Source organism: Myodes glareolus, chromosome 10 (genome assembly GCF_982192425.1).
Source record: "Myodes glareolus chromosome 10, mMyoGla1.1, whole genome shotgun sequence".
NCBI lineage: Eukaryota > Metazoa > Chordata > Mammalia > Rodentia > Cricetidae > Myodes > Myodes glareolus.
The window spans coordinates 59,370,939-59,386,313 of record NC_142035.1 but is presented as its reverse complement, the minus strand read 5'-3'; the positions used below and the strand labels follow the sequence as shown (position 1 = coordinate 59,386,313).

Genomic DNA, 15,375 nt, shown 5'->3' with positions numbered 1-15,375 from the left:
CCTTGGAACTGGACCTACAGACAGTTGTGAGCTGCCATGAGGCTGCTGGGAATTGAACACAGGTCCTCTGGAAGAGTAGCCAGTACCTTTAACTACTGAGCCATCTCTCCAGCCCCCATATTTGTCAGTTTTATTTACTTTGTTTACTTTTGGGGGTTATAAGAAATATCACGAACATCACTAAACGTCCAAAAGTTGGTCCGACACCAAACAAAACTCCCTCCCCGCCCCTGCTACCTCGTTCCCATCCCTCCCTTTCACTCACTCACCTTTGGTAGTTCCTTCTTCACAATGCTGAGCCATACTTTCCTGCGGCGAGCGTTAAGCTGTTCGATGGATAAGTGTTTCTTCTTGGTGCCAGGGGGAGGTGCGTCATGAGAAAACTTAGCAAAGACTTTGGTCTGGTGATGGTGGTGGCGTGGGGATTCTTCAGAGGAAAGCTCTTCATCTCTTCGTCTTTTTTTCTTTACTTTTTTCAACTTGGCTGTAAAGTAAAGAAATGCTTACAAGGCTGCACTTCTCTCCTCCCACAGCACAGAACCAAGACAGTCATCACTCTAAACACTCAGGAGTTCTCTTCATTGTACCAGAGGCTGGCGTGTTTCTTCCTTTTGTCAAGTCAATAAATATTCCAAGAGGAAGATCTCACTAATCAAAAAGAACATTGGGCATTGCCTCTGTTCACATGAAAAATAGACTAAAACTCAGAAGCCAAATGACCACTAAACTCTGCGCTGTGCAAGGTTTATAAAACATCACTGGCCACAAGTGGCGGTCACAGCATGGAAACCTACTTCTATTTGGTTGAAATGCAAGACAACTGAAGAAAACAGCAAGAAAAAAAATGTATCGATAGAACAATAAATTTTTTTGAGGAAAAAAATCATAAATGGCTCAAATACTTAATTTATATTGGGAGAGTGGAGGATAAGAAAAGGAGGGTGGTAAAAAGAGGGGAAGACTAAAAATATGCTCTTTGAGCAGAATTCCTATCTTCAGAGAAACAAATCTGCCTTACAGATATTTTCAAATTCTCTTCCTATGTCCTTCCTGCTGTCCAACTGCACAATATCAGTAGGAGAAGACATTTCCCAATAAACACGCAAATGCTACAGAGGCCCATCACGAGGTGAAGCCACTTTTCTCTTACTTCTCTCACTCCCCTATGCATAACCAACTTTTTCTCACCCCAGAATATTCCCAACAATGGCAGAGTTTATAGAAGAAAAAGAAAACATTTTGCCTAAACCTTTGACTAACAACCTATAGATGTAGTCTTTCTTTCTTGGGTTGGAAGGGAAGGAGAAGGTTATAACACAAAGTCCCAGGTACCCTCAGCTGGACCCAGACTATATGCAGCCAACAATGATTTTGGTCTCCCAACTCTCCTGATTCTACCCACCAAGTGCTGGGATTACTGGCATGTGTTTAAAATCTACAGCTCTCAAGTCTCTCTATTTCTAGAAAAGACAATAGAACAAATGTGAAATAAGGTTACTAATTACTAAGGTTACACATTAGTAGAAAAGAGACTACAGTTTTTCAGATAAAGTAATCTTCTACTACATTTAAAGTTTAAATGCACCATACACAATTAAAAATTATTTTAAGAATAAATATGGGATAAATGCTGACCTTTAAGCTTCTTGTCCTCCTTGAGTTTCTTTCTCTTGGGTCCGAGTAAATGGCGCTGTTGCTCATAGAAAGGGTCACACGTGGAGAGCAGGCCTGCGCTGTAGTACTGGTACTGCTGCAACTGAAGCAGGCAAACACTGTGACGGTCTGCCTGCATTCCACAGCACAGCCTTCAAGTCATCTTAATTAGAGAAAGCTAGCCAGAGGAAATCATAGCTCCTAAATATTGTTTCCCACAGAGATCAATAAGAAATTAGTACATCAAAGAGACTTTAACTTAGAAGTCTCAAACAGGTTCAAGTGCTATGCATAAGACAGACTGTTGGAAAGAATTTGGGAAGGAAAACCTTCAGAAAAGTGAATTTCTATTATATTTTATTTAATTTTCTACCTTCTTCAACAGGAGCTCAGGTAGCCCAGCCTAGCTTTGAACTCCTGATTCTAATACCGAACCTGCAAACGTGTGCCACTATGCACAAACACACATGCGGTACAAAATTATTTACAAAAGACATTTCCCTTTGAGCTAGTAATTCCAAAACTGGCTTAAAGAGAAAAGGAAAGTGGAGGCAAGGAGATCAGGAACTCCAGGCCAGCCTGAACTACAAAAGACTCTGTCTTAAATAAAACAGAAAACAAAGCAAAAACACAGTAATAACAACAAAAAATAAAAACAAAGCAAAAAGAGTTGTTTTTCTTCAGAAATTCATCAAGGGCTAGAAAGATAATAGCAATCAAGGCATTTGCTCAAGTTCAGTCCCTGGAAACCAAAGGGTGGAAGACACTGTGACGCTGTCCTCTGACATCAATCATGCCCATACATATGCTGTGGCATACACATGCCCACACACAAACTAAATATAATGTAAAAACAAAACAACAGAAATTTATCATTAAGAGATTGGCCATATTTCCACTACCAACAGGTCCTCAGACTTACTAGGTTCCTGATATTAACCATTCAGGCTTTTACCCTTAGATTTGTTGCAAATGTCTGTTTTGTTTTGAACTGTTGTTGTTATGGTAACAAGGTCCTACAATGTAGTCTTGGCTGCCTGAAACACATCTTGTAGACTCACTGGCCTCACACCTGCAGATGACACTCCTACCTCTGTGCTGGTTGCATGTGCTGGAATTAAAGGCATAAGTGACCATGTTACAATCGACAAATAGTCCCCAACTTGTCATCTCAGCCCTTTCACCTTTTAAGGCCCTCACCTCTTTCACCAAGAGTTTACTATTAAGGGCAGTACCTATTATTTTACAATTAACATGAATTGATCTCATCTCATTTTTTTCCATCCATGTAGTAGTAAATGCTTCCAAACATTTCGTTACAATTGTCTCTCAAAACTTAATTCCCATATAAATTAAAATCTGTTGAATGGCTTTCTGAGATTATAAATGATAGAACGTGGAGGACTAAAATAAAGCCCTCTGTCAATTGTCAAAATTAAGTGAGCATGCATCAAACTGTACACTTACAATCCTATGTATATATTTATTTCAATTAAAAAAAAAAAACCAAAGCAGATCATGACTGTAATCTCAACACATATGTCTAAGGCAGACTCTCAAGAATTCAAGGCCCATTTGAGTAAGACCTGTCTCAAAAAAGGAAAGAGAAATGAGTAAATATATGGAGTAAACCACATGTTAAGGCATCAGGTGTCAGAATCAAAATTGTCAGATATTGGGGGCTGGAGAAGCGGCTCAACGGTTAAGAGCATTGCTTGCTCTTCCTAAGGTCCTGAGTTCAATTCCCAGCAACCACATGGTGGCTTACAACTATCTGTAATGAGGTCTGGTGCCCTCTTCTGGCCTGCAGGCATACACAGAGACAGAATATTGTATACATACATATTAAATAAATAAATTAAAAAAATTGTCAGATATTGCTGGGCAGTAGTAGCACACACCTTTAATCCCAGCACTCAGGAGCCAGAGCCAGGAAGATCTCTACAAAGTGAGTTTGCAGGATAGCCAGGGCTACACAGAGAAACCCAACCTCAAAACAAAAACAACAAAAAAAAAGTTAAGATGTTCCACTGCTTATCATTCCCACAGGTTTGTGGTTTGTAGGTTTATGTGTATTACCTTAATATTGTTGGAATATCCTTAGGTCTCCAAATATACTAGTGTTCATTATGTACAATAGGCTACATTTTTGGCAAAAATCACAATGTTTTGTAACAGTTGTCAAACAGTTGTCATTAAAACCATCATCAACCAGGTGGTGGTGGCACACGCCTTTAATCCCAGCACTTGGGAGGCAGAGGCAGGTGGATCTCTGTGAGTTTGAGGCCAGCCTGGTCTATAGAGCAAGATCCAGGACAGGCTCCAAAAACTACACAGAGAAACATTGTCTCAAAAAAGCTCCCCCCTCCACCCCGCCAAATCATCAGCCAGGCAGCGGTGGTGTAAACCTTTAATCCCAGTACTTGGGAAGCAGAGGCAAGCCAATCTCTAAGTATAAGGCCAGCCTGGTCTACAGAGCAAGGGCAGCCAGGGCTACACAGAGAAACACTGTTTTGTGGGGGTGGGGTGGGGGTTGAGTGGAAACTATCATCACAGTAATACTGGTCTATGAAGAAAAGTTTTTTCCACACAGAAAACATCAACAAGTTATTATATTGGTGAAGACACACTAATAATCTTACAAAATTAAGCATAGTTATCACATGACCTAGCAATTCCTATTCTAAGTATATAACCAAGAGAAATTTAAAAATATACCCACACAAAACCTTCATAGTAGTACCCAAAATGGGAAAAATTAGCTCATCAAGTGAAAAACAAAAACACCATGTTCTATAAATAAGTAAAACTATTTGGCAATAAAAATGAATGGGGGAGTAATACATGGCACAAATATAAATAAACCTTGTAAGCATTACACCAAGTGAGACACTGGGTAAAAAGTACCATGTTATCTGATTTAATTCCATTTGTATGAAACATCTCGAATGAACACATTTACAAAGAACATGCATGTATGAGGCCCTGGATTCAATCTCTAACATGACCCAAAAATAAAACACCACAGTTGTATGTAGTGGCACATGCACATGCCACCACTTGGAAGGGAGATGGGAGTTCAAGGTCACCCTTCTAAGCAAGTCTCAATAAATATAAATATACATAAAATATATGTATGAAATAAACATAAAGTACAAATAAGTATCAAAAAAGAAGGTAGCCTGGTGGCTGCCTGGCACCAGGGCAGAACAGAAGCTAGGAGGTAAAGGGTCCTTCTAAAGTAATGAAAGTGGCATAGACCTGAGACACTGAGGATGGAAACAACACTGTAAGTAAATTCCAAAGACACTCAAAAGCTAGGTTTTTGTTATGTGAATCCTATCACAATAAAGCTATTAACAATTATTATTTCATATAAATTAATGTGGTGTGAGTGTTCTCTTGAAACTCTCACCTCCTTATCTTTACTATATTTATTTTGGTGAAGTTTCTTATATTTATGTAATCGAAGCATGTTGTGAAGTTCTTCTCTGCTGAGATTGAGTTCTTCTTCTTCATCATCATTGTCTTCACTCTGAGAATCTGCCTCACTGGACTCATCACTTAAAAGAATGCTCTAGAAAAGGGGTGAAAATTGAATATAACTTTTCCTGTGAAGCAATTTCTTATACAATCCAATCATTTTTCCCAGATGCTAGAACAATGGCCCAAACAGCCAGAGTACAGTCATTTCAAATTCTTACACTACTCTTTATCAATTTGACAAAAAAGGAAAACAAAACAAATCACCTAAATGTTGCATATGCCAAGGCAAACAAAAGAATTTAGGGTATAGGAATAAAGAAAAGGAGTACAGCACTGAAGGGAACAAGGGCAAAACAAGGTGTGACAGGAGGGGAGAAATAACTCAAATGTCCAGTAGTTCATGAATGGATAAACAAAATGTGGTACATTCAGATGATGAGGCATAAGAAGAAACAAAGTAATAAAACATACCATAAATTACTATATGTACCACCACATAATAAACCTTCAAAGTTTTCTTACACAAAGTTAGAAAAGCCAGCTACAAAAGCCCAGAATGGGCAAATCAACAGAGAAAGAAAAAGATTAGCAGCCAGCTGAGACTGAGAACAGGAATAGCTGCTAATGAGCAAAGAGTTTCTTCACATAATGATGAAATGTTCTGAAACTAGACAACGGTGATTGCCAAGAAGTTTGTGAACATATTAAAAGTTACTAAGCCTCATAGTTTAAAAGCTTAGATTTTATGGTCAGTGACTTATACCTCAATTTTTATCTTTTATCTGTATGTTTTTTGTCTGCATGCACTTACACGAACTCTGTGCATACTTGATGCCTGCAGAGGTCAGAAGGGACCAGATCCCCTGCAACTTGAGTCATAGATGGTAGTGAGACACCATATATATGCTGGGACAGAACCCAGTTCCTTGGCAAGAGCAACAAGCATTCTGAACCACTACTCCAGAGCCATATCTCAGTTCTTTAAAATGTAATAGTTAAGTATGAAGGTTTCTGTATTTCTAACTTCCTAAAATCTTTCTGATAGAAAGTAGGTCAGACATTAAACACCTGAGTTTTAAAGGAAATGGTGGTGATATTAAAGGATTTATATCATTTTGAGCTCATAGCTCAATTAGTGGATCAATTAGTGTTTTTTTTTAAAAGTAAATGTTTGCATATGCTAACTAAAAAATCTTTTTAATAGAATTAGTGCCCTCTGTTCACTCTGGCCATTCCCAGTAGAGGTATAAATACTATGCCATTCTAACTGCTTATGACTGTGACCTGAGTAAGTGCATCACTAACATGGAATGCAGACCACACACAGCAGGTTCTAATCTCACTTCCACTGTCCCATTCACTGTGCACCAGCCACACTAGCCTCTTTTCCCAGACATACCAAATGCTTCTCTGTGAAAGATTCTTGTGTATGTCCCTTACGATCAATGGCTCTTACCTTAGACATTCTCATGGCTCACTCTGACTAGTCAGAATTCTGCTGAAATGCTATATTTTAAAGAATTTATAGTTATTTACTTGTTTGCACTCTTACTTACTACCTCCCTCACATAGAATGTAAATGGCACACAGCAAAAGACTCGTCATGTGCCAGTAATAGTTCTTGGCACATGGATGCACTCAGGACATTTAATGAACCTCTCAAAAATTCACAAAAAGTAAACTGACATTCCTAATTAAAAGATGAGTCAACGAAGGGAGTAGTTTTCTGACCAATTTCTCCTCTTTCCTCAGTGTTTCATATTTAATAAAAGTTTACTAAAATTCTTTCACCAAGTTCTCTTCACAAAACAAACTCAAAACAAAACAAAATAAAATAAAAATAAAAATAAAAAACCTGTCTCTGAAAAGCTCTTAATATGCCCGAATGGACTGGTGACTTCCCTCATAATTGTAATCTTGGTAGGTTATTTGGACTGGAAATATTCTGTCTTATCTCTTACCTTTAGCCACTTTCTGCTTTTCTTCAACTTAGAGAAGTTATATAAATTCCCCTTGTCAGATTTTGATTCTGGATAAAAAAACATAAAGAATAAAAAAAAAAATGAAAGGATGACTGCCCCCAAGAGAACTCAAGGTCCAGAGGAATCCCACTCCACACTGACCTGACTGCAGAACTCCATTCAGTGAGTATGGGTTCAATAATCCAGAACTGCTTGCCCCAGAAGTTTCACCAAGCAATGAATTTGGAGGTTCTTCTTTCACTTGTATTAAGGGATCCCCAGACTCAGGCAATAAGGGATTATTGTCATCCAATCCATCTTCACTGTCATCACTAAAAATTGGAGAATAATAAGTCTCTAATTAAAGATTATCCAACAAAACATATTTTGAGCCAAGTGTGGCAGCACATGCCTATAAACCTAGAATCTGGTGGAGTCAGGAGGATAAGGAGTTCAAGGTCATTTGAGACCAGTATGGGCCATGTGAGACCCTATCTCAAATACACACACACACACACACACACACAAGTATATATACTTATATACTTGTGTGTGTGTGTGTTGTGTATGTGAGAGAGAGCTAAGTGGTCAGGAAAGCTGGAACACACACCTTTAAAGCTGGTGTTCCAGTAGTAGAGGCAGAGAGATCTGTGAGTTCTAGGTCAGCCTGGGATCCGAAAGGATGGATGGACGGACGGACTGAAGGAAGACTAACTGATTAAATTAAGGTTATTATAAATGAACACTTAAACAAAAAGAGTCTTTAAAAAGTTGACTACTTTATTTGAAAGAGAAAGAAAATACTAAAAATAAAAACAATACATAGTTTAACCTTAAATCTTAGAGACAATAATCAGAAATGTAATAAAGCACTAAGATAAAATAGCAAACCTAGAGATATTTCTGTTGAAGATGGCCGATGTTTGTCGCAGAAAATGATCCAACCGCAAGGCCCTCTCCAGGTACTGAAGATAGAGGGGCTTTGCCAGCTCAGTGCAGCTGCCATCGTCCCCGGCACCCAACTCCGAGGCCATAGAACAAATCTGTCTTCATGCACGAGGACTTCCGACTGCACAGCTGCAGAATGAAGATACGTAAAAAAAAGAAAAAAGAAAAAGAAAGAAATTGAAAGACTATTCCTCTTCCCCTTCTGCTTCCTTGCCCTTGCCTTCCATAAACAGAAATCAACCTCTCTCGAACACAAGACTCAGAGACCACAACAAATTATAGAAAGTTCATTAGACACTGCCTTCTAGTGCAAAGGCGAAGTGAAGAAACACTATCATCAACTGCAACACAAATTATAAACACTTTCTCAAACAATCCTTAGATGTACACTCACTTCCTGTTTCCCATCCATTAATAATTACAAGAATGAATTCCAAGTATCCAAATGGGGAGCTGACTTGTGAGGACCTTGCAGGGTACAGTATGTTTTCCACATCGCCTTCTTTTTATACTAATATTCACTCATATGTATGAGGTATCCTAATTGCCAGAGGAATATATATATTATTAGAGTTTTCTACAAAATGTCTCCTCCAACTCAAGTAGGTAGACCTGCCTCTACCTCTTGAGAACAAGAATTAATGCCCAGCCATCCTTCTTTTAAAGTAGGGGTTCACAGATTAAAGCAAAGTGTAAACTTCCCAGAAGTGGAAAGACTCCAAGGAGGAATATCTTCTAAAAATCCCATCAAATACATTTCAATCTTAAAGTGAAGAGCTCTTCAGTGTTTATATTGACTTACATTGCCATTTCTAAGGATGGAAAAACTATTAACACACTGACAGAGCAATTTACCATTGACAAGCCTGTTCTGAGGCTCTATATAATCCTGGTTATACTCTGACTATATGTCAGCTTCTCATAATAGTCCATGTCCATGTTGTCTACTTATGTGCATTACACACATACATACTTAGAAAAGTCTACTACTGTGTGAATTTTTATATAGTAGGTCCATTGCTAGTTCAGAGTTACAGACCTTTTTTGGCCTGTGAGAGGCCCTAGGTTGGAACCCAGTATCAAAAACTTGAAAAATAAAATGGGCTGGAAACAGCTCAGCACTGGCTGCTCTTACAGAGGACCAGGGTTCAGTTTCCAGCACCCACATGGTAGCTCACAACTGTCTTAAGTAACTCCAGTTCCAAGGGATAGGACATCCCCTTACATCACATATATACATGTGGACATCACACACACACACACACACACACACACACACACACACACAAATCTTAATTTAAAATAAACAAAACAAACTAGTTCATTAGATCTGTATAATAATACAAATTCTGCCATTTCACAGTAGTGCATACCTATAATCCTAGCACAGCACATGAAGGGAGGTACAGGAAGGAGGATCAAAAATTCAAAGTCAAACTCAGGTATACTGCTAGTTCGACGTCATAGTGGAGGCTACAGGAAACCCTGTCTCTCTCTAACACTCAAACATCCCAACAACAACAACAACAACAAAAACGTTACTCTCAGCCAGACAGTGTGGCATATAGACGCAGAGGCAAATAGAGCTCTGTGAGTTCAAGGTCAGCCCGGTCTACAGATCAAGTTCCAGGACATCCAAGTCTACAGAGAAACCTGTCTCTAAAAACAAAGCTAAAGAAAGTTACTTTCATTTTAGTTTAAACAGCTAAGTTAAACAGAATTTGGATCATCAGTGACTCTAAAGCCCCAGTTCTTTACTTCTAGTCCCTCTACAAAACAGTAAAAACAACATGTCCCACCATTAGGCTCACTTATCTCCCACTAATTTGATATATGTCTTCTTTCTTCATTTTCCAAAGCATTCAGGTTTGAACTGTAAATTATTTGGCTACCTTATCCTGGTAAATAAAGTCACAAAGCACTCGATTAGGAAGAGATAATTATGTACCACACACCAAACTAAGGAGCAAGTACAAGGAGTACTAGCTTGCCCTAGTAAAAAAAAAAAAAGTAGGTAGAGCACTCAACCATGAGGGCCAGAAACACTTTGCTCAGCCTAAGGGGTCACTATAACATGGGTCTAGCAATTTAACAAGGTAAGTTTACTCAGAGCATAATGTTGCTGAGATTAAAAAAACAATACCTGCATTTTAAAAGTGAACTGAAGGAAGTCCTGGCTAAAAAAGGTCATCCCTTCCACAAATTGCTGAAGTGGCAAAGAAAAGAATATACTGCCACGCCATAAGTATATTGTGATTATGTATTTCCTTAATCTTTTTTCTTCCTTAATGAAACCTGCATGCCATTTCTCAAAATGAAATATAGTCAGTCCTAAGGGTACACAGGATATTGATTTTAGAAGCCCTGCAAAAACCATAGCTATGGATGCGCTCACATTAAAATGGCACATAATCTGTTTATGATCCTCATATATCCTGTTTACTGTGAATCTCTCAGTTACTTATCTAACACACTACAAATGCTACACAAATATTTGCACACTGCATTGTTTAAAAAGTGTGTAACAAGAAAAATATCTACATAGGACATGACTTTTCCAAGTACTTTTTAATTTGGATGAATCTTCAAAATAAACCTTGAGCATCAGGCATGCCTGAAAAGAATAGCATTAAAACCACCAGCATCTCAGCCGAGATACTCAGGAGGTACCGTGTTTGCCTTGCACATACAAATTCTACTCAGTCCCCAGCACTGCATAAAACTAAGCACAGTACCATATGCCTATAGTCCCAGAATCGGAAAAGTAGAGAAAGGAGGATCAGAAGTGCAAGAGTGGGTCTGGAGAGATGGCTCAGCAGTTATGAGCACTGGCTGCTCTTCTAATGGACCAGGGTTCAATTCCCAGCACCCACATGGCAGCTCACAACTGTCTATAATTCCAGTTCCAGGGGATGGCACCTTCACATAGACTTACATGCAGACAAAACATCAATGTATATAAAAGTAATAAAAAGAAAAGTGGAAGGCTATACTCAGCAACACAGTGAGTTAAAGGCCAGGCTAAGGTACATGGAAACCTGCCTCAAAAAGCAAAACCAAACTAAAACCCAGTACTTGCCAGATGGCTCAGCTGATTAAAAAAAAAAAAGTTTGCCACAAGCCTGATGATCTGAGTTCAATCCTCAGCAGCCATGCAGCAGACAAGAACCAACTTCCACAGTTGCCTTTTGTCTTCCACATATGCACTCCACACACACAAATAAATGTAAATTTTAAAAAAATTAAAGAATATCACTATTGAAAAAAACAAAATAAGCTAAAAAGGGCAGCAACAAATCCAAATTTACAGGGTACATCAAAGGAGCACAGTAACCAATGGAAAGAGTTCAAAATAGCCAAAAACTGGAACAACTTGCTGTTGATAGCTATTACCCTTCTTATCTATGGGTCTTTTATCTTTTATCATATACATTTCCTGTGTCAACTCTATAACTGGTCATTTCTCCAAGCAGTCTTGGTTGCTGTTCTATTGCTACAAGGAGACACAATGACCAAAGCAACTAAAAAAAGCAAGCATTTAATTGGGTGTTTACAGTTTCAGGTTAGTCCATAATCATATCAGGGAGTATAGAGGAAAGTAAGCACACTGCTAGAGCAGTAGCTGAGAACCTATATTCTGACCCAAAGGCAGGAGCAGAAGAAGATTAAGACTGGGTCTAGAGTGAGCCTTTGAAATCTTAAAGCCCCAACCAGTAATACACATCCTCAAACAAGGTCACACCTTTTAATCCTCCCTAAATAGTCCACCAACTGGGAACTAAATATTCAAATACGAATATGAAGCTATGGGGACCAGTCTCATTCAAAACACCACACAAACAATTTTCTTTCTACTGAAGATAAAAGATCTAAGCACTAGTTGGGTAGTGGTGGCACACAACTTTAATATCAGCATTCAGGAGGCAGAGGCAGGTGGATCTCTGAGTTCAAAACCAGCCTGGTCTACAGAATGAGTTCCAGGGCAGTCAGAGTTATACAGAGAAACCCCGTCTTTATAAAACAAAACAGCCAGGAAGTGGTGGCACACGCCTTTAATGCCAGCACCTGGAAGATTTCTGTGAGCTCAAGGCCACGGAGATCAAGGCCAGCCTAGTCTGCAGAGTGAGTTCCAGTAGAGCTAGGGCTGTTACACAGAGAAATGCTGTCTTGAAAAACAAAAAAGACAAAAAAAAAATTAGGAAATGAAGATCTACGCTACGCACTAGATGTGCTACATGAATGTCTTTTGTAACTTTTGTATGGATGTGAGAAAGAGTATGCATCATACATAAACAAAATGTGTGTGTGTGTAAACAAGAGTATGTTTTGTGGGGTTTGGGGTTGGGTTTTGTCTTTTGTGTGTGTGTGTGTGTGAGACAGGGTTTCACTGTGTACCAGCCTTAGCTGTCCTGGAACTCACTCTGTAAAACCAGGCTGGTCTCAAATTCACAGAGATCTGTCTGCCTCTGCCTCTGCCTCCTGAGTGCTGGGATTAAAGTCAAGCTCCACCACCACCTGGCAAGAAATACATTATTAATGTTTCTAAGTATAATAATCTGTATTTATATATTAAGCTAAACTTGGGTTCATACTCAAATCCTCCTTCCCTTGCTTACTTATAAATTCCCATTCTAAGCTGGGCATGGGGGCACAACCTTTAATCAAGGCAACAGGAAGGCAGGGGCAGGTGAATCCCTGAGTTCAAGGCCAGCCTCGCTTACAGACTAAGTTCTAGCACATCCAGGGCTACACAGGGAAACCCTGTCTTAGGGTGGGGGAATAAGGAAAAGATTCCCATTTCAACAGTAAGACACCTGTCTCCAATCACCCATTTAGTTAATTGTCCAACTGTAGTATGCATGTACACCAGTATCAGAACTGTTAACCTGTAGTCATATGGAATATGACTTTATCAATTATGAGTGACCCAGAAAATCCTGCAAGATGGGTCAATGGGTAAAGGCACCTGCTGCCACGCCTGACAGCTTTAGTTCAATCCCAAGGATCCAGATATGGAAGTAGAGAACCAATGCTTAAAGTTGTCCTCTGATGCCCACAAATACGCTGTAGCACACGTGTGAACAAACCAAAAATAAACCAAAATGTAGTAAAATGCTTATGAGTATAGGTTTATATACACTTAGTTGTTTCGTATTTCATTCCTTTTTAAGGTTATGTAGATGAGCACATTTCTCCCCTCCTTTTCCTTTAAGAAAATGTGTGCGCACACGTGCGTGAATGCAGAGGCCAGAGTGCCTTCCTCTATCGCTCTCCATCTTCTTTCTTTCCTATGTGTGATTTTTGGGCATGCTATATGTGAGTGAGGGTATCCGTGTAACATGAGTATGTGGAGATAAGTTTTTTATGGGTTTATGGATCAAAGTTGGATTGACAAGAGCTTCTATGCAATGAGCCACTTCAATGGCCCTTCCATCTATTTTATAGACAAAGTTCTCACTGAACCTGAAACTTGCCAATTTAGTAGCCTGGTAGGTCAGCAAGCCTCTGGAATCAAACTGCCTCCACCTCTAGCACCTGGACTCAAGAGCACAGCTCTAGACCCAACTTTTTGCTTTTCGAGACAGGGCTTCTTTGTGTAGCCTTGGCTGTCCTGGAGCTAGCTCTGTAGACCAGGCAGGCCTCGAACTCCCAGAGATCTTCCTGCCTCCCGAGTGTGTGCACCATTTTTGGCTAGACCCAAGCTCAAGTCCTCATGACTGCACAGCAAGCACTTTCCCCACTGAGTCAGCTTTCCAGCCTGCTCCTCCTGTCTCCTGTCAGCAAGACAGCTTCATGTACTTATTATATAGCTGGAGTCTCATCAGTCTGCAGTCCTTTATGGGGACCTTTGATAACCTAAATTGATTTTTTACTTTATTTGCACACATTCATTCACTGGTCACTGTGGCTCATGCATGTCACCCCAGCATTCTGGAGGCATAGGTATACAACTAGACTAACTTACATTAGCAACAGACTATTAGTGTTCCTTGAGTTTAGCAGTGCTCAACAAACTGCTGCTGAGAAAAGCAAAAGATACAGGCAGACAGTAAATACCGGGTGAATGGAATACATTTTCACAAACCATTAGATACAAAATATCAATATAGTTAACTGACCAGAGCTGAAACAGGACTGGATCATAAATCTCTGGCTTTAGCTGGACAGTGATGGCACACACCTTTAATCCCAGCACTCAGGAAGCAGGGGCAGGCGGATCTCTGTGAGTTCCAGGCCAGCCTGGTCTACAGAGCAAAGTTCCAGGACAGGCTCCAAAGCTAGAAAAACCCTGTCTCAAAAAACCAAAACAAAACAAATCTCTGGCTTTATAATCCTTAACACTGTATCAGGCCTATTTTTAAGCCTAAACAACTTTCTACTCTAGCAAATTTAAAGGACTATCAGCTTTTTAAATTTTATGGCATCTATTTCATGTGTGTGTACATGCTCCTGTGCTCACGGCAAAAGTATGAAGGCCAAGGGGCAACTTTCAAAGCTGGGTCTCTCCTTCCACCTGAACTCATGTCCTGAAACGCTCTGTAGACCAGGCTGGCCTCAAACTCACAAAGCTCCATTGGCCTCTGCCATCACCGCTCAGTTCTTCCTTGAATTTTATGTATTGTGTATGCACACATCTACATGTAGATGTGAAAGCACAACTTTCGGGAGTAGGTTCTGTCCTACTGCAGACTGGAGCTACAACTCAGGCTGGCAGACGTGCACAGCAAGCACTTTGCCCTCCTGGGCCATCTCGCGGGGCTCTACTTCTCTTTTCATACTCTTCTTGGGAATTCCTTTTCTCCTCAAGATGGGATTTCTTGGTGTAACAGTCCTGGCTGTCCTGGAACCCACTCTGTAGACCAGGTTAGCCTCAAACTCACAGAGATCCACCTGCGTTTGCCTCCGCAGTGGTGGGATTAAAAGCGTGTGCCACCACTGCCTGACAGGGGATTACCTTTATTGGCCTTTTTGGCAACACATCTGTACACCATTCTTAGGGGTAAACTGATCGCTGGGCCTATACTTTTATTTTAATCCTACAGATGTTTATTATCTATTTTTCGTTTCCACACACAGACTTCCAAGATTTATCAACATTTTAGTCTACTCAGTAACTACTGAGCAGAAAAGTTATCACATGCAAAATTAGAGGTAATTCACTTGTTCTTTTAAAGGAAATAAGAATACACCTGGAAAAGAAGTTAAAAAAAAAATATAACAGGCAGTGGTGGCACAAGTCTTTAATCCCAGCACTAGGAGGCAGAGGCAGGTAGATGTCTACGAGTTCCAAGACAATTTGGAGCTAGTTCCAGGGCAGCCAATGTTA

At 39.8% G+C, this 15,375-nt stretch overlaps 1 protein-coding gene across 1 annotated transcript in view; it reads right to left on the bottom strand.

Moving 5' to 3' along the window:
• Positions 1-15,375, bottom strand: part of Ino80 (INO80 complex ATPase subunit) — a 117,473-nt gene that overhangs the window by 94,956 nt on the left and 7,142 nt on the right. The window contains exons 2-7 of the mRNA XM_085696449.2: positions 7,992-8,177; positions 7,263-7,432; positions 7,101-7,168; positions 5,069-5,230; positions 1,636-1,756; positions 270-484 (exon numbers count right to left, since the gene is read on the bottom strand). Of these exons, the coding sequence (XP_085552575.2) occupies positions 270-484; positions 1,636-1,756; positions 5,069-5,230; positions 7,101-7,168; positions 7,263-7,432; positions 7,992-8,134 (879 nt within the window). The 5' untranslated portion in view covers positions 8,135-8,177. The remainder of the gene's footprint in view (positions 1-269; positions 485-1,635; positions 1,757-5,068; positions 5,231-7,100; positions 7,169-7,262; positions 7,433-7,991; positions 8,178-15,375) is intronic.